This window comes from Musca domestica, unplaced genomic scaffold (genome assembly GCF_030504385.1).
Source record: "Musca domestica strain aabys unplaced genomic scaffold, Musca_domestica.polishedcontigs.V.1.1 15, whole genome shotgun sequence".
In the NCBI taxonomy this organism is placed as follows: Eukaryota; Metazoa; Arthropoda; class Insecta; order Diptera; family Muscidae; genus Musca; species Musca domestica.
The window spans coordinates 16,240,444-16,264,038 of NW_026712207.1; the positions used below are offsets into that span (position 1 = coordinate 16,240,444).

Sequence of the window (23,595 nt, forward strand, 5' to 3'; positions counted from 1 at the left end):
TGTGTGTGTGAGTCTGTGTATGACTGTGTGTTTTTGCAACTTTACAGACAATTTAGTTTCGCTTGAAAGTTTTCATGGTGTACTTGCCAATTTTTGTCATGTTAAAAAGTGAAATTATGACGAGTGCTTTGTTCCTTTCGTTGAAATGGAAAAATGTTGTGGTCTATGGAATTTTTGAAATTTGGGAGTTTATTAAAAAAAAACATTAGCAACCATAGTTTGTTAAGAAAACTATTACAAAAAGAATATTGAATTGATAATAATTAAATATAAAATATTAATTTCCATATTTACTTCTATTTTCAGGTAAATATTTCTTACTTCTGCTTTCTCTTTGGTTATGACTTCCTCTTCTGATGTAAGTTATATCTCGTATTATTACTTAAGCATATATCATCTCATTGTATAGACATTCTTCACACGTACAAATTATTATATGTCATAAGAAAAATGACAATGCAATGGAACAAGTTTTACACCGGAGTAAACTTTCCTGATCTAAGGACGTTTAAATAAACACAACATGAAGCTATATCGAAAATCGCATAACAAAAACCAATATCCCATCAAATTACACGACGGTGTTAGCAATTTATCTGCAAATCACTGAGATTAATAAAAAACAGCACAGCAAAAATGCTCTCCCCGAAATGAATAATTATTGTATCGAAAGGATTTTTTTATTTTCCTAAAAACCACTCTCAATTTATTCGAATCCCATGTTAAAATTTGTGAATGGATTTCCAGAAGAAGTGTATCAATGTAGTCCATCTTAGAATTTTATTAAAGGTTAACACAAATTGTATTCATGTATTTTTATCCTTAAGTCGAAGTTGAATAAAAATTATTTTAAAGATCATAATACACTGTTTGGAAAATATATTGTTAAAATAAAATCAATTGATGAATTCTTGCTTCAATTATTGGTCAATCAGTACAAATACAAGGTGAGATAAAGAAAACTGCAACAAAGTGCCAACCTTTCTTTCCAAAATATTCCAGACACAATAGTCCAACGGATTGGTATCCCGATATTTTGGTGGCCATTGTGCGCTGGAAATGAAGGAAGGAACCTAATTTTGTAACCATTCTTGGGTGGCGCGTGCTGAGTGCTGTTGGAATGTCCAAGATCTGCGGCCAAAATTTTTGCGTGCCCAAGGCTTTATTAAACCCTCCAGAATATTTTCGCGATAATATTCTGCATTTATCGATTAATACGAGCGGATAGCGAACATCGGCTGTTATGGCGGCCCACACCGTTACTATTGCCGGCGGTTGGATTCTGGTGGCCAACCGAAGGTGCACATTTTCAGCTGACCTCTTTGGCAAGTAAACGCGATCATTTTGCTTGTTTACAAACTGCTGGACCACGAATATTTTCTCATCGCAGAAAACCAAATTCGGCAGTTCACCACTTTCGGCCAAGCGAAACAGCTCTTTAGCTCTTTTGAGTCTATTTTCTTTCTGTTGCGGTGTAAGTTCTTGCACTTTTTGGAATTTTAATGACTTTACCCCGAGCTCATTTTTGAAATATTTGCCGAATGGAATATTGCGACGCGGGTTTCGATCAAGTCGCTTCTTCACTTTTCGAACCAATTCTGCTGATGTTTCTGTTTTCTTCCGTCCACTTTCTTGACGTCGGGTTACGCTACCAGTAACAGTATCACGTTAACGAGCGATGGTACGAGACACAAAACATTTATTCACATTTAAATGCTGGAGTGCTCAAACGATATCCACTTGTGGTTTTCCAGCCAAATATAGAGAAATCACACTATTACGCTTGAATTCCATCACGAATAACTTTTTTTCTGGAAAATTCTAACAAAATGCTTTTGTACATTTGTAAACAATATAATGAGCTGTCACTGGAATAATTTTAACAGCTGTCGTACGAGTGGCTTGTGAAAGTCGGCCGTCTGAAGTTGGTTGCAATTTTTTCGTCTCACCCTGTATATTCTTGAAACTCATTCGACTGTTGTTAGTTCAAAAGAAAGCTTTTGATTTTTGCCCTTCATTCACAGCAGCATTTTTACCCAACGTTTTCAGAAGTTTTTACATAACTAATCGTTCTAAACAGTCTAACAATTTGAAAAAAATCATAATCAGTTGCTATTGAAAAAGCTTACCTTTTATTCAAATTTGCTTATATATCAAATGTAAACATATATTTGAAATATATTAACAATATAAAATATTTCATATCGCTTACATTTGAAAAAGTACCCCAGATGAAATTCTCAACTAAACTTTTTCATTAAAAATTAATTTTGAGTACTTCATTATTCATCGCAAAGGACGTTGGCGAAGGGGAAGAAATAAAACTCTTACTTTTCAATGATACGGTTCCTAATGACAGTGACAGACAGAGGCGTTTATGTATTCGAAGAGAGTATTCAGTTTGTGTTTATTTTTTCGTTAAAAAAGTGGAGTTTCAGTGTGTTTTGGCATAATGCCCAAAAAAGAGACAGAACAACCAGCAACGACAATCCGGTCGTCGCCAGACAGACACTGGCTAGCAGCTAGTGTTTTGCAAAGTATTTACGTTTTCCTTTTATGTCGCTTTTGAAATCGACCAAATCCCAGATGACAAAAGAACTTTGACGACAGCCACAGCAGAACGACAACAATTCCCCAAAAATGAAAAAGAAAAAACTTTTCCTCTTTCATTATTTTTATTTATTTTTTTTGGTTTTTGTGTTTTTCTCCATTAAATTGAAAAGGCATTGAAACTGAAAATAGTTGAGACTCGTGTTCACTTTACCTTCGACCAAATCGAAAAGCCATAAATGGTTTCTAGCTGTTACATATGGTCGGAAGTATCACAGAGGGGGCCAGTCAGTCAGCCAGCCGGCCATCCAGCCAGCCCAACAACAACCCGGCATGGTGTGTGGATAATGACCGTACGTTTGTCTGTTTGTTGATGGTGGTGTTACCAAGAATACCAATAACTTCCGCTGTAATGGTCAAATAGAATGGCAAACTATGTTGGACGATGGAAAGTAAAGGGAAAGGTCGGTCGACGGTCGATATCTCGGTGGTCCCATGCCCTGACTTGATTGTCTATTTGGCCAGGTTTGTTATGATGTTGTACTGCCAAGTTGAGTCGTGTCGTGTATGGCATGTGGCATTTATGGTTTACAACAATGTTGGGCCTGGTCTACTCTGGCACTGGTTTTTGTTTTCATCCTAGGTATGTTGTTGTTTTTGTTTGTTTGTATGTACCTATATGTGGTGGATGAGGCCAAGGTTATCCAACGTTCATTCAACGTCAACATTGTACATCATCCAATCGAATTGGGAAAAGCCGCCTCTGTGGTAGAGAATTTTTTTTTTGTCTTGATGTCTGAATTAGCATTGGAAAATATCAGGGTTTTCTCTGCGTTCTTCATTTGCTTACGGCCTTTTGTTGGATTTTGCTGGTGCAGCTGTATTTGAAACGGATAGTCAGTCGTCTTGTAAATATTTATCACTTTTTTATATCTCGTTATCCAACCACATCTATTTGTGTTTGAAGAGATGAGGGCAAATATAAATTTAATTACTTAGAACAATTTGTTTACTTTTGAGTTTCCTTTGCAAAGGAGAGGGAAAGATTGTTAGGATAACTTTCGTCAAGGAAAATAAAAAAGAGACTTTAATGAAGGTCATAATAGACACATGAGGAGATATGTATAACATGTCCAGTACCGGTGTTGTCAAAGAATTTTGTTTCGAGAAGACGATTACTGATTTCTAAAAAATCAAAGTGCGGGTTTCAAAATCGATTGAAACAAATAAAGTAAAAGTTTACCTTCATTCCCATAATTGAGAGATTTTATTGCATGGAGACCACACCACAATCTTGATCTATATTTAACAAACTGCATTTCATGTGATGAAATGTTCTGAATTTGAAATCAAATTCTAAAAAACCAATGGAATTTCTGAATTTCTCTTCTAAAGGTCTCCCGGGAGACTTACTGACCACTTTTAATTTTAATGTGCACAATTTATTTTTAATGACGTTTTCTGGGCATTTTCTCCTCCCTTTAACAAGTACTTTTCTGGCCCTAATTAGCCAAAAAGTTCAACACAAACAAACCTTTCACAATAATTTATTTTTCGAATTTTCTTCCTTCTTTTGGTATCAAAGAAATTACACGAATGCCTCCCTCCCTGCCAGTCATTGTGGATTCCCATTTTCACATAGCAAAATATGAGTTTATGAAAAGAAGCTTTCAAATCATGAAAAAAGATGGTGGAATTAACATTCATTCTTCCCTCTATGGGTAATCTGCACATGTAACAATTCTCATAACATACGGATGAATGGTCGGTTGGTTGTATGTACATATGTATGTGTATATAGGCACAACATGTACATCCGGATTATGGGATGTAAAGGACAAAGTAATTGTTGTTTGTATGTATTTCAATGGCAATTATTTTATTGATTTTTCATTCCCTTCCTCCTCCGTGCTGTTATTCCCTTTTGCCAGCAATTATCCTTTCTTTTTTTTTCCTCCACAGTCATTCATTAGTGAATTTCCCACAGCATTGCTTTGCTGCCAAGCCTCATATAATCGTCAGTTGTATCCTTGGTGGATAGACACAATAGGAGTGTGATGGTAGGCATGTTCATTCATGCCGTTTTTGTTATTCAAGTATGTATGCGGACTTTGTGTCGGATGGAAATTATCCTGGGAGTGGTACTATACAACTACTATATCATAGACGGTGTTCAAGAAAAAAAGTACACATGGCTAGAGTAGAACTACTATGGCCTTCTTCATCGTCCAGACTACACTCGAAATGAAATTTGAAAGAAAGGTGCATTTTAAAAATATGGAAAAAACCAAATGAGTCTGTCTTTATCAACCTATATAAAAACAATGATAGGTAAACGGCTGGCAAATTATGAACTCCCAGGCTAACGACGAAATTATTGAACGCATATACGTATGGAAATCAGCCAGATTGTTTTTGACGTAATTTTAGGATATGTACAAAAGGCTTAAACCCTGCGTGGCATAAGTCAAAATTAACGTCATCTGTTACAGAATTTAAATTAAAGATCATCACCTTCATATGAAGCTTAATGAACACATTATTCGAATTTACGTTTATTGCTAAGAAAAATTTTATTTAACAGTGAGATCCCCATATGGCAATTTAATATTCACAGAAATCCTACACATCATTTAGCCAATTTAGTAGGAAAAGGTTGCAAAAAATTGGAGACGTCTAAAATTGACAATTTTGATTTAAGTTTTTTCACTAATACTGCTAGTTAACAGTAGGACTATGAACGGCTACAAAGCAAAGTAGAAGGTATCAGAGGTTGTATACTCTTAAACTTCGGTACCCAACAAGTTCGGTTTCTTATTTTATAAAAATTTAATAAATTAAAGTCCTATGGGAAGGTGAGGTAGTTATGTGCAAATATTGCCACCCTTGATCTCGGCTACATATAAATATTGTGATATATGAAGTTTGGATGTACTCCTCTCACTGTATATGTGATAGCTTTCTTCTTTTTTGCAGTTTTTCTTATATATAATTTCAACCATTTATTGGAGAATACAGCAAGGTTGTTTCGATATTGCCCATTTTCACACCTGTCACTATACACGATTTTTGCATAAAACCATGAATTCCGTTCGCTCGATTTTTTATTATACACATACCCCCATAAAAACAGACCTTAGAATTATGATAAAGATAGACTTTTAAAATTTTGCTTTTTTTTCTTTTAGAAATATCGGTCAAATTTTAGGCTAAGGCTGCATATAAGATTTCCTCCTGATTTTAAATTTCGGATTTCCTCCCCAAATTTCAACCAAATCCCCTAAAATTGGATATCTTAATTGGTAAAGAAACCCCTCCCAATAATATTCAAAGAATAGTTTTCAGAGAATAAGGTTTATCGACTTGGTTATAAGTTAAGTTCTTACATAATAGAGGTTTTAGATAGATCGACTCAGTCGAACCTAAAGTCAATTATACTTTTTATATCCTCCAAAAGGAGGAGTCCTCATAAAGTATAAATATTTATGATCAGCATAAAATTCTAAGACGATTTAACGATGTCCGTCTGTCTGTTGAAATCACGATACAGCCTACATTTTTCGACGTAGAGCTTCAAAAACTGGCAGAACAATTTGTATTGTGTCTAGGATGATTGGTTTTGAAAATGAATATCGGTCCTGGTTTTGGTATAGCCCCCTCCCAATATTCGGTATTTTGATAATCTTCGCCACATTTTTTCAAAAATTTGTCTAAAAATTGGTATTTGTAGGTCATAATAGGTTCTAGAATTAAATTGTTTCAATTTAGTATTTAAGAAGATTTGCTAGATGACAATCCTTGAAGTATAAAATTGCCTATATAGGTTTCGATTTTGGTATGGCCCCCATATAACGGCCTCACCCACTTTATGTTTTTTTGAAAAAGTTTAACAGCATTATCCAAATGGTCTTACTGATATTTGTTGTTTAAAGTGGAACAAGTTTGAATTCAGATACTTTTATATAAAAATGTTCTTTTTTAAAGTTCCGTCCGGCCGAACGTAATGTTATTTTACTTGTTTTTAATTGAAAAACGTTTGTGGGTAAAATATCGGAAAGAGTGCACCGGTACCTCACATCTTTGATCCGGATCAAGCACTGATAGACATAATGAGATGTTCGAAACTTGAAAAAAGTCAGGGAATCGTATGGCATTTGATTAGTCAGGGGGTAGGAGATCATCGTACCTGACATAAACCTCATACAAATCCAATTGGATACACCCTTAACTTTTTTCAGATTTGGAAGTTGGTCAGGAAAACATGATTCTAAAATACTGTACCATGCCCCTTTCTATCCATCGCGTAACTTCTTCAAAAAGGGAAAACATTTGATCAAGCTCCTTCCTATCTCTAACCAACTGCTCAATTAGAACATAATCACGATTCTCTTAGAACACAAATATCATCTACAAAGAGAATAATATTATAAAAAAACGATTAAACGCAAAGGAATGGCCAAAGCCCGGATCATGTTTGAAGATTATATATATCGACCTTAAACTCCCCACAGGTGAAAAAAAGAGGGAGAAATGTTCCAAATACAATAAAGAGAACATTTAATTTGCTCCAAATTTTGATATTATTACCATGTTTTTATTAAGTTCAAAGATGGATAATATCTGAACAACACTTCCGATACTGCCACGATCAATGGCTCAATACACATATCCCCATATAGTTAATTTCATTTCTGAAGCGATTGTAGGATAATATGTCAAAATGAAAATGTGAATGAAATTACAAATCTTACCTTCAATTCTCATTAATTTTTCCGGCTGTAGACATTTTTTGATCCATTCACTCATTTTGTTTATCCCTTAAACTAAAAAAAAAAAAACAACAACAAACAAACAACAATACTACTACTCAACGTACTCGAACGTTGCAATTTATTTTATTTTAAGTAAACAAAGTTCCAGTGAGCTATGAAAGTCTGTATGTCTATCCGCCGGTGTGCTGCTCCTCCATATTCTATCATGTCGTCGTCTCGTTTGTCCAGTTTCAGTTTCTACGTAGTAGTTTGTTGCCGTGCTGGATCGTACATCGTTGTAGTACTACAACTTCATATAACACAGAAACAACAACAGCAGCAACATGGTATCCTCGTAACAAAGGACTTCTTTTCTTCTTTTTTTTATTTTCCTGAACATATTTTTTTCTATATCCATAATTGGGGGTGGTTTGTTCTATTGTTTCTCCTTCTTTATGGTTTGCTGTTCGCTTCGTTTTGTTTCTTTATTTTGCTTTTCTTTTTGTATCCGGCATTTTTACGTCCTCTCTATTTTATTATCCTTTTTCTTCTATGCTAGACGAATTGTGATGAGGGTTAACCATGGCATTATACAAACATTTAGTGTTAATGCTTTTATGCCCTTATTAGGATTTTCACCAACAGCCAGCCAGCCAACCAACCAACAACAATGCATTCCATTCCAATACTATGAAAAAAAAGCGAATTTCAGGATGAACGGCAAAGGAATAGTTGTGTTTCGGTGAAAAATAGACGGCTTCATTGTGGGTGGGTTGCTGGGGTGAATGCGGGGAGTGTGCCGTGTGCCAGTTGTTCGGACAGACATTCGGGTGTAATAGCAGACTCATGTAACTGGATACGTTCAGGAAAATACATATGGTTGGCTGGCCATTCATAGAGTTGCTGTTGTTGTTGTTGCATACATTTTTATTACTCTTCCAAGTGGGTTTGTGTTTTAATTGTTATTGCTCGCGGTCGAGCAGTTAGTTTCGGAATTGAAAGTCATCTGTTTTAATGCGCTTTGCATTGTGACAAATTTCATTTTGTACTTCAAACTCTTTTATTTATTACAGCCGGCGTGTGCAACGACAATGAATGGACGGGATGACCACATGTATTAAATCGAGCTATTAGTAAATTGATTATTGATTGCATTCCAAATTGATTAAAGCATTGGTGATATCAGGGGATTTCATGTCCACGGCTTAAAGTGGAAAAAATAATAATCGAATAAGAAATATTTTATGAAAAAAACAAATAAAAAGAATTTTTTTATGCCATTCAATGGGAAAAATATGTTGCGAAATGATTTCTAAAGCATTAAGATTCGAAGACACATAGCTAATTTTTAGTGTAAAAGATCTGATCATGGGTATTTATGTCTTTAGAGTAATTTATAATGCAGGGATATTGTTCAGACACAAAGAGAATATACCTATAGAAAATCATCTTAAATGAAAACTTGAGCAGTTTTCCAAATTATGGTCAGTCAGATGAAAGTTCCAGAATAACTCAAAAATGGTTTCAGGTCATAGTCAATGTCTGCAACCAATTCAGGTTGTTGTCATTTCAAAGCCACTCGTCCGACGGCTGCTAAAATTATTCCAGTGACAGCTCATTTCATTGTTTACAAGCGTACAAAAGCATTTTGGTGAGCATTTTCAAGAAAAAAAGTTATTCGTGATGAAATTCAAGTGTGATTTCTTTATATTTGGCTGGAGAACCACAAGTGACTATCGTTAGAAAACTCCAGGATTTAAATGTGAATAAATCTTTTGTGTCTCGTACCATCGCCCGTTACCGTGATAGCGTAGCCCGACGTCAAGGAAGTGGAGGGAAGGAAACAGCAACATCAGCAGAAATGGTTCCAAAAGTAAAGAAACGACTTGATCGAAACCCGCGCCGCAGTGAACATATCGCAGCTGAACATATCACAATATTCCATTCGGCAAATATTGAAAAATGAGATCGGGTAAAGTCATTGAAATTCCAAAAATTCCGCAACAGAAGGAAAATAGACTCAAAGAGCTAAAGAGTTGGTTCGCTTGGCCGAAAGTTGTGAACTGCCTAATTTGGTTTTCTCCGTCTCCGATGAGAAAACATTCGTTGTCTAGCAGTTTGTAAACAAATAAAATGATCGCGTTTACTTGCCAAAGACGTCAGCTGAAAATGTTCACCTTCAGTTGGCCACCAGAACTCAAGCGCCGGCCATGGTGATGGTGTGGGCCGCCATAGCAGCCGATGGTCGCTCTCCGCTCGTATTAATCGACCGTGATATCAGAATAAAAGCCGAATATTATCACGAAAATATTCTGTAGTATGTATTAAAACGCACGCAAACATTTTGGCCGCAGATCTTGGACATTCCAACAGGACTCAGCACGCGCCACCCAAGAATGATTACAAAATGAGATTCCTCGCTTCCTTTTCAGCGCTCAATTTCCACCAAAATCCCCAGATACCAATTGTGTCTAGAGTATTTTGGAAAGCAAGGTTGGCACTAAAAAATAACAAAGTGTCGATCACCTCAAGCAAGCGCTTCGCCGGGTATGGGCCAAACTACCGCAGAGCAACATTCGGGCAGCGTGTGACGGTTTCATTTGCCGTTTGAAGGCCATAATTCGTGCCAAAGGTGACCAATTCGAACAAATCTAAACTTATTCTAAAATTTGATGCTATTTCCGAAATTTTTGCTTTCATTCAATAAAATTTAAAAAAATGTAAAAATTATGGCGTTTGACTTTGTTGCAGTTTTTTATCTCACTCTGTACACTTCTTTCCAAGGTGGAGGGTAGAATAAGATATAAACCCCTAATTAACTTTCGCAATTCTGAGCTGGGTATATGAAATTCCAACTGATGGCGACAGTATTCTGTAGAAAATTCTACCCACCAAATTTACCTGGGTCTTACGCTGATCATTTTTAAAACACAAAAATACACAAAAAGTCTTTTATATTTTGCAAAATTCCGAATAAGCTTTGAAATGTGGTAAAGACCTTTGGATTAATTATAGAATCATTTCAGTAAAAATATGTCCTATGAGTTGTCTTTGTCGAATAGCCCAAGTTCAAATATTTGTTTATATTTTATCCAAATTAAACAACTAATGTAGCGAAGTTTTTGTATTCTTGCAACAAATTCTCAATATATCTTTACGTGTCGGTCAAACACTTGTATAAGTACATCCTATATCAAGGGTAGTGACCACATTTTCCAATTAAGTTGGCTGTAAATTTAATCATTGATTTCTTTGGGTGTAGAACTCCTGGTACACAATTTTTAATGTGGGTCCATGTTTTGGTTTTTTCTTGATTTGAGCGTTATTCAAGATATATACCTATATTGAACAACTATATATGTCTATATTGAACAGTTGCTCTGGGAAGGTTTTGAAGCTATTGACAGATTTTGGCCACACCTTCCAATCGCTTCAAAACCTTCCTACAGATAATGTTCAACATAGGTATATATATTTTGATGCAACATCCACATAACGGTTTCACGTCCATGTTCATAGCAGACATTGGGTGAGTGTGAAAAAATTCTAAGCAGAGGCCATCAAACACCAAGAGTATTGAGACAATTCCCAAATGGAGATCGAATTTCAACATTGGCTAAATCGAATAGATTGGAGTAAATCTCTTAAAAGGGAATAAACTAATAATTCTTTCTCGATGTTGTTACCTATTAGATAAGTTTTCATGCCTTCTTGTTTTTATTAGCAAAATCAAGGAAACACTCTATCTCCCGTTTCATAGGAAAATTGCCTGCAGTTAGTGTTTTGCTCCCCCTAGGATGTAGTACACCCCAGATATTGCAAAAAAACAACATTTTTTGCATATGAAATAAATTTGCATGTCTAGAATGAGGCCAGAATATTAACAGATTTTTGTCTGATAAAAATTGAGGGTGTTTATGATTACTGGGTGGGATGGCTGGCGGTTTGTTTGGTTGTCTAAACCAAAGCTTGTAAAATAGTTTGAGCTTGCTTTTATGAATTTATCATTCATTTCATGACCCACATTTCGCCATCATCAACATCATCATCAGTTTCAGCTTCAGCCGCAGCAGCCAGCAACAACATGAAATGATTGTTTGTTATGGGCTTGTTGTGGTGTGTGATAGCGTGAGATTCTCCACTGAAATGTTTTTTGTTTCGTTTTTTTTTTTCGCAAAAGATAAAGTCAACTACCCTGGGCATGAGTAGCGTTAATAGAACTACAAGTACGAAACTGATTACTGATTTCAGATTTTTGCTGCGATACAAAGTGTAACGCAAATGAATGCCATTGTTTTTGCTAGTCTACTTGTCCCTTTCTCATTATATCGTTTGCTTGTTTGCTGCGACACTTCGGGTTTAAAGTACAAAAAAGAAACTGAAAACATGAATAAAGATTATGCCCTGTGGCTTTCCGGGGAGAAGTTTGTGATAAATTGCAAATGTCTCTTCCGAAGTCAGACGAAATTAAAGTTTATGTTGATATTCAATTTTGTTACTGGTTTTTGTATTTTTACTTTGCCCGGTATAAGAATTTATACCCTACAACACTATGTGTGGGGGGGGGGTTATAATTTTGTTCGAAATATTGATCCCCGACATAGGAACCATATATGGATCTACCTATCTCGCCAATATAGCTACCTATGTCCGTCTGTCCATGTTAATTTGTAATCAAGAAATTGAAAATGGGTTTTCGATTTTGTAGGTGTTCTACAGATCAAAATTATATATTATAGATATATAGCAAAATAGGTATGTACAGGGTGAGATAAAAAAATGCAACAAAGTCAAACGCCATAAATTGTACATTTTTTTATTTTATTGAATTAAAGCAAAACATGTCGGAACTAGCATTAAATTTTAGAATTTATTCAAATTGGTCATCTTTGGCACGATTTATGGCCTTCAAGCCGCCAATGAAATCGTCACACGCTGCCCGAATGTTGCTCTGGGATATTTTAGCCCATTCCCGGCGAAGCGCATGCTTGAGGTGATCGACACTTTGATATTTTTTTGTGCCAACCTTGCTATCCAAAATACTCCAGACACAATAGTATAACGGATTGGTATCCGGAGATTTTGGTGGCCATTGTGCGTTGGAAATGAAGCGAGGGACCTTATTTTGTAAATCTTGCCCCGTCGACACCTTCCATTTCTGAATAATTAACATCTTCAAAATGTCAACGATAATTAGAAACGTCAAGTGCACTCAGAACTTAACTTTTTTCATTTAATTGAAATCGAAATTGAGTTTATTATTATTTCAAGGGAAGGACGGAAGGTTTTCATTATCAATGAGGTGTTCGTTTTCATTCATTCATTTTTGTTTATTTTTGCTTAAAAAGTAACCCTCAATTGAAAAACGTGACGGACATATAAATTGGAGGAACTGAGTGCAAATAATTCAATTTGACAAATACATTCGGATCTGAATGTTTTCTTTTTTTTTTTTTTGTCATTCACATAAATTTAAACAAATAGAGATAACTTCTGACAAGGCGAAGACCACAAAAAAGAATTGTCCCAATAAAATGGTTCAGACATTCTACAACAAAAAAGTAAAAGAAATAGTAACCCGTTTCAGTATTTTCTTCTTCCACCAGGGGATGTTTGTGTTGTTCGTTTCTCTTTGTTCCATTCTAGAAAGAAATGCAACATTTCTTTATTTTTTTTGCCAATTCCCGAATACCGTATCCACAGAATGGGAATGAATTACAAAATAAAATCATTCTACCGAAAGTGACTGATGGTTCGTCGTTGTAATGTCGTCGACATTGTTGTCGCTTTTTTCTCTCGTCTATGTCTCGTTGTAAAAAAAAAGAATCAGTCAGTCAGTCCTCCACATTTTGCGACCTGCCTGTCTGTCTGCATTTTCTCTGTTTTTTTTTTTTTTTTTTTGCTTTGCAAAGTTCTTCGTGAATTTAATGGCATGAGTTCACCAAGTATCTGTCTGTGCCACTTTTAGACATTGAGTCGAGTGAGTACTCCTTATGGTTTTTTTTTTGTTTTAAATATTTTCTGCTTTTGTTTCTCAAAAGTGTAGCAACGATGTTCGTTCTAGCCGTCATTAAATTTCATTCATTGGGATGTAAGTTTCTGTTATGTATAGGAGGGTCGTATGCAGAGGTCGCGCATATCATAAAAAATGTTTTATTTTATTTCTTAGTAAAAAGGGAAAGAGTCAACATTGTTTTGAGAAAATGACATACAAAGAAATATAGAACGGAAAATTAGTACAAATTTCACAACTGGATTGCAATTCTTCAAAATCGTCTTAACATATCCAGTAAATAAATTAAAGGGAAAGTAATTCAACGCCATTTTTTGTTAGATTGCTCTTAAATTCCGTCATTTAATAGTATATCAGTTTATCCGGTATTTTTTCGCGTATTTCTCTAAAATATATATATAGCTCCTGTGGCGAAACATTGTATATGTAGATGTCCTCGTTTACGTATAGCCCCCATATAAGGCCCCATGGTTTCCAATTGCGCACATATAAACCATACACACTTCGATTCGACATTTTCATAATCCTAGTCACATTTACCCACGAAATTGTTTTTAATTTGTCAAACGCTGTAATTTTTAATTTTTTTTCAAATTTTATTGAATGGAAGCAAAAAATGCCGGAATTGGCATTAAATTTTAAAATAAGTTTAGGTTTGTTCGAATTGGTCATCTTTGGCACGAATTATGGCCATCAAACGGCCAATGAAACCGTCACACGCTGCCCGATTGTTGCACTGCGGCATTTTCGTCCATTCCCGGCGAAGCGCTTGCTTGAGGTGATCGACATTTTGGTATTTTTTAGTAACAACCTTGCTTTCCAAAATTCTCCAGACACAATAGTCTAATTGATTGGTATCCGGAGATCTTGGTGGCCATTGTGCACTGAAAATGAAGCGAGGAACATAATTTTGTAACCATTCTTGGGTGGCGCGTGCTGAATCTTGTTGGAATGTCCAAGGTCTACGGCCATAATGTTTGCGTGCCCAAGGCTTTAATACACCCTCCAGAATATTTTCGCCGTAATATTCGACATTTATTCTGGGAGAGCGACCATCGTCTGTTATGGCAGCCCACACCATCACCATGGCCGGTGCTTGAGTTCTGGTGGCCAACCGAAGGTGCACATTTTCAGCTGACCTCTTTGGCAAGTAAACGCGATCATTTTGTTTGTCTACAAACTGCTGGACAACGAATGTTTTCTTATCAGAGAAAACCAAATTCCACAGTTATCACTTTTGGCCAAGCGAAACAACTCTTTAGCTCTTTTGAGTCTATTTTCTTTCTGTTGCGGTGTAAGTTCTTGCACTTTTTGGAATTTCAATGGCTTTACCCCGAGCTCATTTTTTAATATTTGCCGAATGGAATATTGCGATATGTTCAGCTCACGAGACATTTTTCGGCCACTGAAACGCGGTCTTTACTTTTCGAACCATTTCTGCTGATGTTGCTGTTTTCTTCCGTCCACTACCTTGACGTCAGCCTTTGCATAGACTATGTTATTTTTCGAACAATTATTTAATACATTAAATTCGAACTATGCTTCCAAAACTCATCTAGACAGACCGCCACCTTAAATTTTAAATATTACTCTACTTATTCGTTTTTCTTTTCTTTTTAATTTGAAAAATTACATTTTTAATGCTCCTGCTGTTGTTTTTTCCTTTTGGAGTTAATGACGGTGTAGTCTCACAAAAAAGGAAAGTACCACCAAAACAAAAGAGAAAAAAAAACAGAACTGACTGGCAAACAGCACGACACCAGCTATCAAGAAGCTGTTTTGTCTTTTTTCCAAAGATTTTGCAAATGTACCCTGAGAGATGTCATCTTAAAACCAGGCACAAACACATTCACATAAAGCAAATCTTAAAGTCCTTGAAAATAATTTATCTTGTTTCTTATTTTGATATAAACAAGAAGACGACATGCACATTCATGCACAAAAGCACGCATGCAATTTAAACAATACCCCTAGTAAATTGAAAGATATGGCACAGAATATTTCCACTGAAGAAGAGAATGAGAGGTAAAAACGGACTGGCGGACGGGGACAAACTCAGACAAACATTTGTTGTTTATCAACGTCATCGCGAACGAATAGATATCTATCTTGCTGCTGCATCTTTCCAGGTCCTTGGTCCTTGTTCTTGTTGTTGTAACTAGCGAATCCTGCTGCATTTCTTTGTGATGCAGTTATTCCACTGGCTATTCTTATAAGAGTGCCCTAAACGTTGGCATGCAAGAAAGTCACTGTCAACGCAGAGACAAATTGAGACCCCGTTTTGAAAGTGTGGTGGGTGGAATCTTTTGTGCTCTGTTTGTTTTTAAAAAAATGCAGAGGATAACAATATTATAAGGGTGTGTCAAGTTAGTTGCATGTAAAGTAACCTTTAACAAACAATGCCTCAACAAACCATCCATCCGATATGATAAGAATACAATATTTAAAACACAACATATTTTCATTATATTGTAATAAAACCGTAATTTTCAGTTTCCAAAACTCAATATTTTCGTCCTTCAAGGAACTTTACTTATGGAATTTCCTATATGAGCACATTCAGGGTGAGAAAAAAACACTGCAACAAAGTCAAATGCCATAATTTTTACATTTTTTAAATTTTATTGAATAAAACAAAAAATGTCGGAAATAGCATCACATTTTAGAATAAGTTTAGATTTGTTCGAATTGGTCACCTTTGGCACGAATTATGGCCTTCAAACGGCCAATGAAACCGTCAATTTGGAACCATTCTTGGGTGGCAGCAGTCTGAAGTTGGTTGCAGTTTTTTTCATCTCACCCTGTATAATAAATAAGTGTACTATGTAAATTAACCGACGTGTTTTTTTCTATTATGCATAACACTTCTTCCAAATGAAGGTTTCACCCTTGGGCGAGGGAGACTCGTGGCATATATAAAAATAAGAGTGTTTACTTGTTTTTGACGATAAGACAACAGCATAACTCTTGAATCTTAGTGTGTCCAGATTTCTAAATTACTAACAAATATAAAGAAAAAGCAAAAATCTGTACATACATCGTGAAAAAAATAAAATACACGCTTTTAAAGAATTTATAATTAACTTTTCCCCAAAATGTAATTCTTCTTCTTTTAACCAAAATTTGTTTTACAACCCCACCCCAATGTATCCACATTCACCTTGGAAGTTGAAGAAAATTGCCATCATTTTCCCCACGTTATTTTCTTTGTTTATTGTGTTTGCAATAGTGAAAAGTGTTTCTCGAGGACGTGACAGATAAATTGTTCTGTCACTGATAAGGTTTTTACAACGTGAGAGAAGGAGAAGAAGGTTTCGTGTGCTTTATGATCATTCCAGATGATTAGTGGGCAATTTAAGATAGTGATGTGAGAAAATACACTTTAGGTTAGGTTTTTTAGTTTAGTAAACTAGAAATTTGGACGAAATGTAATTGTCAAAATAATTCAAAAAACGAATTATTGAAGAACTACAACTATTGATAAAAAAGCGCAATAAAATCTGAAAAATTCATGAAATCTTTAGTTCAATTAATAGTAGAGTCCAAATGTGGACCACGACTGCGCATCAAATGGTCCATCCGCTTAGTCCAATTTAAGCATAGTCCAATCTCGCATGTTGTCTTTCAATGCGTCAATTAAAGCAGGCTGGTCTGTATAGGCCTGAGCTTTAATATGGCCCACAAACATAATCTTAAAGCATCATATCACAGATCTAGGTGGCAAATCGAACAGTTCCGAACGTGAACTAAAATGTATAGCGAACTCGCCTCTCATGAAGTCCATTGTTAAGCGTGCTGTGTGGCATGTGACACCGTTTTGTCGTTTTGTCATACAATTTAAACTCTAGCATTTTGGGCAAAAAAAAAAAACATTCACGGTAGATCTCACCATTCAGAGTTGCGATATTATTGGTAGCATCTTTGAAGAAGTACGGCCCCAATGATGCCAACAGCCCCAACCGCATCAAACTGTAACTCTTGCAATGCTTCTAGCTGATATTCGCTTTAAAATCAACAATTCTGCTTATTTATGTACCCGTTAATCCAAAAATGAGCTATTCATAAAATGGAGGGACGCACAATGAACTTTCCTAACGGAACACGTCATTTGATACTTAAATTCAATGATTTCCAAGCCTTCTTTCGTTTGTAAGGGAAATAAAATACGAAACGTACGTGAGCTGGCAATAGCTTAAAAATAACGTTTTATATATTGGCGGATGGAATATACATTTTTATGCCCTCAGCCATATGGCTATAGAGGGTATATATTATTTGATATGCCCAAAACGTGCCTCATTGAAATAACTGTTTTAGACCCCATGTCTCTTTGGACCAAATCCGTTTCAGGACATTTGGTGTCGATCTAGCGATGTCCGTCCGTTAGTCTGTCTGTCTGGCTTGTACGGACGATAACTCTCGAAGGGATTATTCGATTTGGTCCAAACTTAGTATATCGTAATTTTATTGTCAAACTTATATTGGCAAAATCGGTTCACTCCTTCTAGTATATCGCCCACAAAAGGTCGAAATTTTGAAAGAAAATATTTGATTGCACAGAAAGAGAAAGGATGATCCATCTTTGCAAATCCTAATATTTGCACCAGTGTTAGATGAGGTGCGAAAATGGATAATATTGGTCCAGACCATTAAGTGCCTCCCCCACAAAGGATCAGCATTTTGCATAATTATTACTCTTATATACTTTGTTATAACAGTCCAATTGTCTTCAAATTTCACACATCACAATATTTTTATTAACCTAAGGTCTAATCTGAAGCTGGGAAAAATCGGTCCACTCCTTCTGATAGCTTCCAACAAACGGTCAACATTTTGAATATCCATTAAGGGCTTAAAACGCGAAATTAACCTCCGATTCCATTCAAACTTGGCACATCTCAATAATTCTATCAGCACAAGATCTGCTGTAAAGATGGTGGAGATCGCACCATTACTTCTGGTACTTCCCCCACAAAGGACCAAAATTTTGAATAATTATGACTCTTACAAAATGCAAAATGAGCATTCAATTACTTTCAAACTCGGTTAATCCCAATACTTCTACCAACACAAGATCTGCTAATTAGATGAACAAAATCGGACTATTCCTTATGGCACTTCTCCACAACGGGTCAAAATTTTGAATAATTATAACTCTTATAAAACATGAAATAAGCATCCGTCCCATCTTTTTCTTCTATGTATTTTAATTAAACTCTTCTGATCGTAAGTCCTATTTTAAAAACTAATAAAACATTTGAAGCACAATATAGCGCCATCTGTACGTCAATTCATAACTCTGTGGGGAGATAATCGTCTTATAGGATTTGCTTTCTTTATGAATTATTCTAAATGTTTAATTGGCGACTTGATAATAAACTTCAAAAATGGTCCGATGAATAATGAGATCCAAGTTTTTTTTTCAGATTTGGTACTTTTAATAGAAAAATTCCAACCATACGTGGTACATGGCTAGACCGCTGAATTCAATGGAAAGACCAAATTTAACTCGAATATGCAATCAATATTTTTAGCATATTACAAATGCATGCGTTTTTCACATTTTTTATATAAAAATATTTTTTTACCCTTTTTTGAAATCACCATATGATTGTATTGCATTCTATTTAGAATCCAAAAAAATATCTCATATCCTAATTTCAATCCAAGTCAGACTTGCCTTGACTTCTACTATTAACGACTAACAATAAATAACAATAATATTACTAAAATGCAAAGATACTTCAGCTTTTAAGGTCAATGAACGAAATGTTTGTTTTTTTCCAAATACACAATCAGATTTAACAAATATCTTTGTTGTTGTTAACATTTAAGATTTGTATATAATACATAGATTTTGTGTTACATGGCATCATGCTGTCTAAGAAATACCTACTGCTACACTACACTTCCACAATCCACTACACTTCTACGTTTCACTCATTTGCCAATAAACACCGAACTCTTTCAAAGAGGAAAATACTTTTTCCCAAATCATTTGCACTTGTGCATCTAATCGTTTAAGATCTCACGATTTCAAGTTGATATATGTGTCATCCGCAGCATATTCTCTGCTGCTATTGTTGGGCATCCGCTATGAAAATGATTTAGTGATGGTGATGTTGGTGGGGTTACGACGACGACATAACCCTACCAAAGAACGCCATTCATGGCAACAAAAGAAACTAGGAAACAACAATCATGCTGACAAGAAAAAAGTGGAACAATGACTCTTTAAGATTGGATTTACCATCAGGGGCAATAATTTGCAGTCAAACACAGTCTCGAGTCTTCAATTCCCTGAACATGTCATTAACATTTCATTTTCATAATTTCCTTTTTTCATTAAGCGGTCGTTATTCCCAACCATTGTTGTATATATTTTCTCACATAATTTTTACTTTTTTTTACAAAATTCTTTTCCCTATCTCCATATAAGTTTATATGTATTATATTAACAAATAATAAAAAAAAACCAAAATCCTAAATCCTTTTTGCTGATATATCTTCTATTGCACTTCTATTTTAGGTACACTACACAGACTACCACACCGTGATACAGGAAAATATCAAATGAATTTAGGTAAAATATAACACAATTTTTGTTTTAAATCGTTTTCAAAAAAAAAAAAAAATCCATGACATTCTGTTCCTTCTACATCTTATGCTGCTATATAACACATTAAAACTTTTCCTCTATCTCATATCAACTGATTAGTTATACTTGTTAACACCTTATCATATCTGCCAAAACTCTCCCACAGAGTAAACGAAAGACTGACGTCGAAACACTTTGCGAATTTGCCAAAGACATATTTGCACTTCAGTTAATAAAAAAAAGATTGTTTAGCCAAACAATGTCTGTCGATAAAAATTAAGCGGAACAAAGCTTTGCAAAAAAATTATTAACGTGACGATTAGATAAGAAACTGCAAACAATGACACAGGGGTTTTTACATGCCTCGTATTCAGATAATTAATATTCATATATATTATATATATTGCTTTATATGTTTTAATATCATCGGATACTATTCAAAGTATTTATAAAACAATTATTTTAGAGCTCAGTTATTGGCTTTATAAACTCTGGCGTAAATTTTCAAGTATTTAATTTAGTTACAAATCCATTAAAATATAGAAAATTATTTAATTGTTAATTTGTCTACAGCAAAAGTTCCATTTGATCTCACGATCTTTTTCACAAAATTTTCATAACTTACAATAAAGTCATAAAGGCTCCGATATAGTCATCATATTCCGCATGTACTGAATTGGCATAAATATGTATCAATATTCTATTGGAGAGTACCATTAGTCAAAGGACTCAGTACAAGTTAATGTAAAAAAAAACTACCTTGTGCAAAAATTGATTATATCTTGAAGGACCAAAACGTATTTCTAGACTTTAAAGATAAAAAATTGCAACAAAGTCAAACGCCATAATTTTATTTTTTTTATATTTTAATGAATGAAAGAAAAAAATGTCGGAAATAGCATCAAATTTTAGAATAAGTTTAGATTTGTTCGAATTGGTCACCTTTGGCACGAATTTTGGCCAATGAAACCGTCACAGTTGCCCGAATGTTGCTCTGCGGTATTTTGGCCCATTCCCGGCGAAGCGCTTGCTTGAGGTGATCCATACTTTGGTATTTTTTAGTGCCAACCTTGCTTTCCGAAATACTCCAACGGATTGGTATCCGGAGATTTTGGTGGCCATTATGCGCTGGAAATGAAGCGAGAAATCTTATTTTGTAACCATTCTTAAGTAGCGCGTGTTGAGTGCGATGGTGCTGAGTCGTGTTGGAATGTCCAAGGTTTGCGGCCAAAATGTTTTCGTGCCCAAGGTTTTAATACACCCTCCAGAATATTTTCACGATAATATTCGGCATTTATTCTGATGCCACTGTCGAATAATACGAGCGGAGAGCGATCATCGGCTGTTATGGCGGCCCACATTATCACCATGGCCGGCGGTTGAGTTCAAGGTGGCCAACCGAAGGTGCACATTTACAGCTGAACTCTTTTTTTCTGGAAAATTTCACCAAAATGCTTTTGTACGCTAGTAAACAATATAATGAACTGCCAGTGGAATAATTTTAACAGCTGTCGGACCCTGTATATATACAATGTTCCGTCACTGAAGCTAAAAAACATAACGAACTGCAGGTACCAATTTTTAGACTTGGTAGGAAAATGTGACTAAGACCACTAAAATACCGAATATCGGGAACTATTGTTATATAGACGCTATCCCAAAACGTGGGCGGATATACCCCATTTTCAATACCAACCATCCTAGACACAATTCAAATTACTATGCCAAACTCCCAAATTTCTAGCAGCACATGATCTTGAAAAGATCATGGATTTTTTTGTATTGTCATATTTTTATTTGATGCTAAATAACTACTCATATAAAAAATTGATCTCTTTACACACCTTGGGGTATGACATTATTGAGTCTATTACATTTTGTACGGTTCATTGACCATTCAATATATTTCTTATATTTTTATTTTCCATTTCATTTCTTTTCTAATTCATTGTTTCTATTGCATTCTTTCTGCCTGAAGAACAATTAACATTTTCATCTACTTCGCTTAATAATTCTCAGGCATTTGTTTATTTCCCATGAAATCTTTAAAGCATGCTGATGAATTTCCATGCAAACGGGATGTGCGAGATATGACTGATCAACGATGATCATTTCTAGACCCTGACTAGCCCACCGGCACACATTTTATGTAAATGGAAGAAAACAGAGATCTCATTGTATTCTAATTCCAATAAGGAAATGCTATTCACTTTATCTTAATTTCCTTACGACTCTGCGGCAGCGACAAATGATCATCGGAGACTGGGAGTTCCCCCAGACAACTCTTTTGTTCCACATCAACAAATTCCTATGTGAACTTTGTAATAAGTTTTGTGGTTGAATGATTTAACGGTCATGTCTTTATGAATGGCACCATTCTGGTAGGGTATTATTGTTATTGGCTGGCCATTGTTAAACGGACGTGCGAGCGTGCGTGCCGCCTACACATTGGGTCATTATTGTTATTTAAGTGGGTCAATATGAATGTGTTGTGGAAACATCAAAATCAAATATAAATCTTTAAAAGGAAATATTTTCCTAGGGGGAGTCTAAACTAATTTGAATGTTTCTTATAGATGATACTTATTAATTATCGTCGTTTTTCATGATACATACAAACCAATCTATTTGTAAGCAAACTCCATTCATTGGCTCTGCTCTAGAAGTTAATTTTCATAAACAATTATTTGCCTAGTTTATAAATGACAATCTATGTTTGTTTCGACCAATTAAACGTTTCACGTCATACTCCGTGAAAAGTGCGTGTGTTTTTGTGTCTGCTGCAGGTTTAGGGGAAAAGTCATGCGTTTGCTTCAAACACCGGAACTATTATGACTTCCGTTTCCATTTACCCACACAAACTCTATTTACAGTTCTCTTCATTGTTTATGGAAAGCAGTTTTATTTTGTTTATTAGGTGGCATACTCATACATACGTATGTATGTAAGTGCAACACAGAAAATACCTAGCGTCAGACACGCATCAATACCCAAACCGTTTGTCTGCTCTTCTATTTGTTTATTCACTCTCTGGGCTTAACAAAATATTTTGAATGTTAGGCCCATGTGTGATTGATCCGAAATGGGTGTTTCCATTGGAAATTTTTAATTTGTTCATAGTTTTATGGTTCAACTTAATTTTTACGTTGGAGTGAATGTACTCTTTAGAGCTTATTCCATTTGAAGTAAATCCTAGCTGAAATAGTGTATTGATTCAAGCTCACCAATCTTGTCTTTCCTCTTTCAAATACCGAACATCGACAACCCCGTGTAATCTTTTCAAATCTAATGTAATGACCCATATATAACCTAATTTAAATAATTGCCGTATTGTTCTATTTCCTGAATAATTGTCACTCGTTTCTACACCTATACATATATATTGTGTGTATCTATGTGGTTAACAATAATTCACGTTCCAAACAGACGAAAAACGACGTCTACCCGCTTTTTGACAGTTTTCTCTCAAGCAGTTTGTGGATATTTGTTTTTGTTTATAATTACTTTGCTACAGAACGGTTTACGAAGGTATTGTGAAGAATATTAATATAAAAGTTTTGAACATGACTTATATCCGATACGGATTTGTGAGTCTCTTGCGCTATTTGTTATGGGAATCGGATGTAAATTTGTAAAAATGTTTTTTTTATTGTTTCATAATAGAATTTTATTTAAAATCGTCA

General features: G+C 35.2%; 1 protein-coding gene across 7 annotated transcripts in view; it reads left to right on the plus strand.

The window, feature by feature from the left end:
* The window catches only part of LOC101893083 (tyrosine-protein kinase Abl), a 74,618-nt gene that overhangs the window by 37,579 nt on the left and 13,444 nt on the right, over positions 1-23,595 (plus strand). For 4 of the 7 annotated variants that reach the window (XM_059119725.1, XM_020037316.2, XM_011294890.3 and 1 more), the window contains exon 2: positions 19,844-19,897. The exons of the other annotated variants lie outside the window; for them this stretch is intronic. In XM_059119725.1, coding sequence (XP_058975708.1) covers positions 19,844-19,897 — 54 coding nt within the window. The remainder of the gene's footprint in view (positions 1-19,843; positions 19,898-23,595) is intronic. 7 annotated transcript variants of the gene reach the window in all.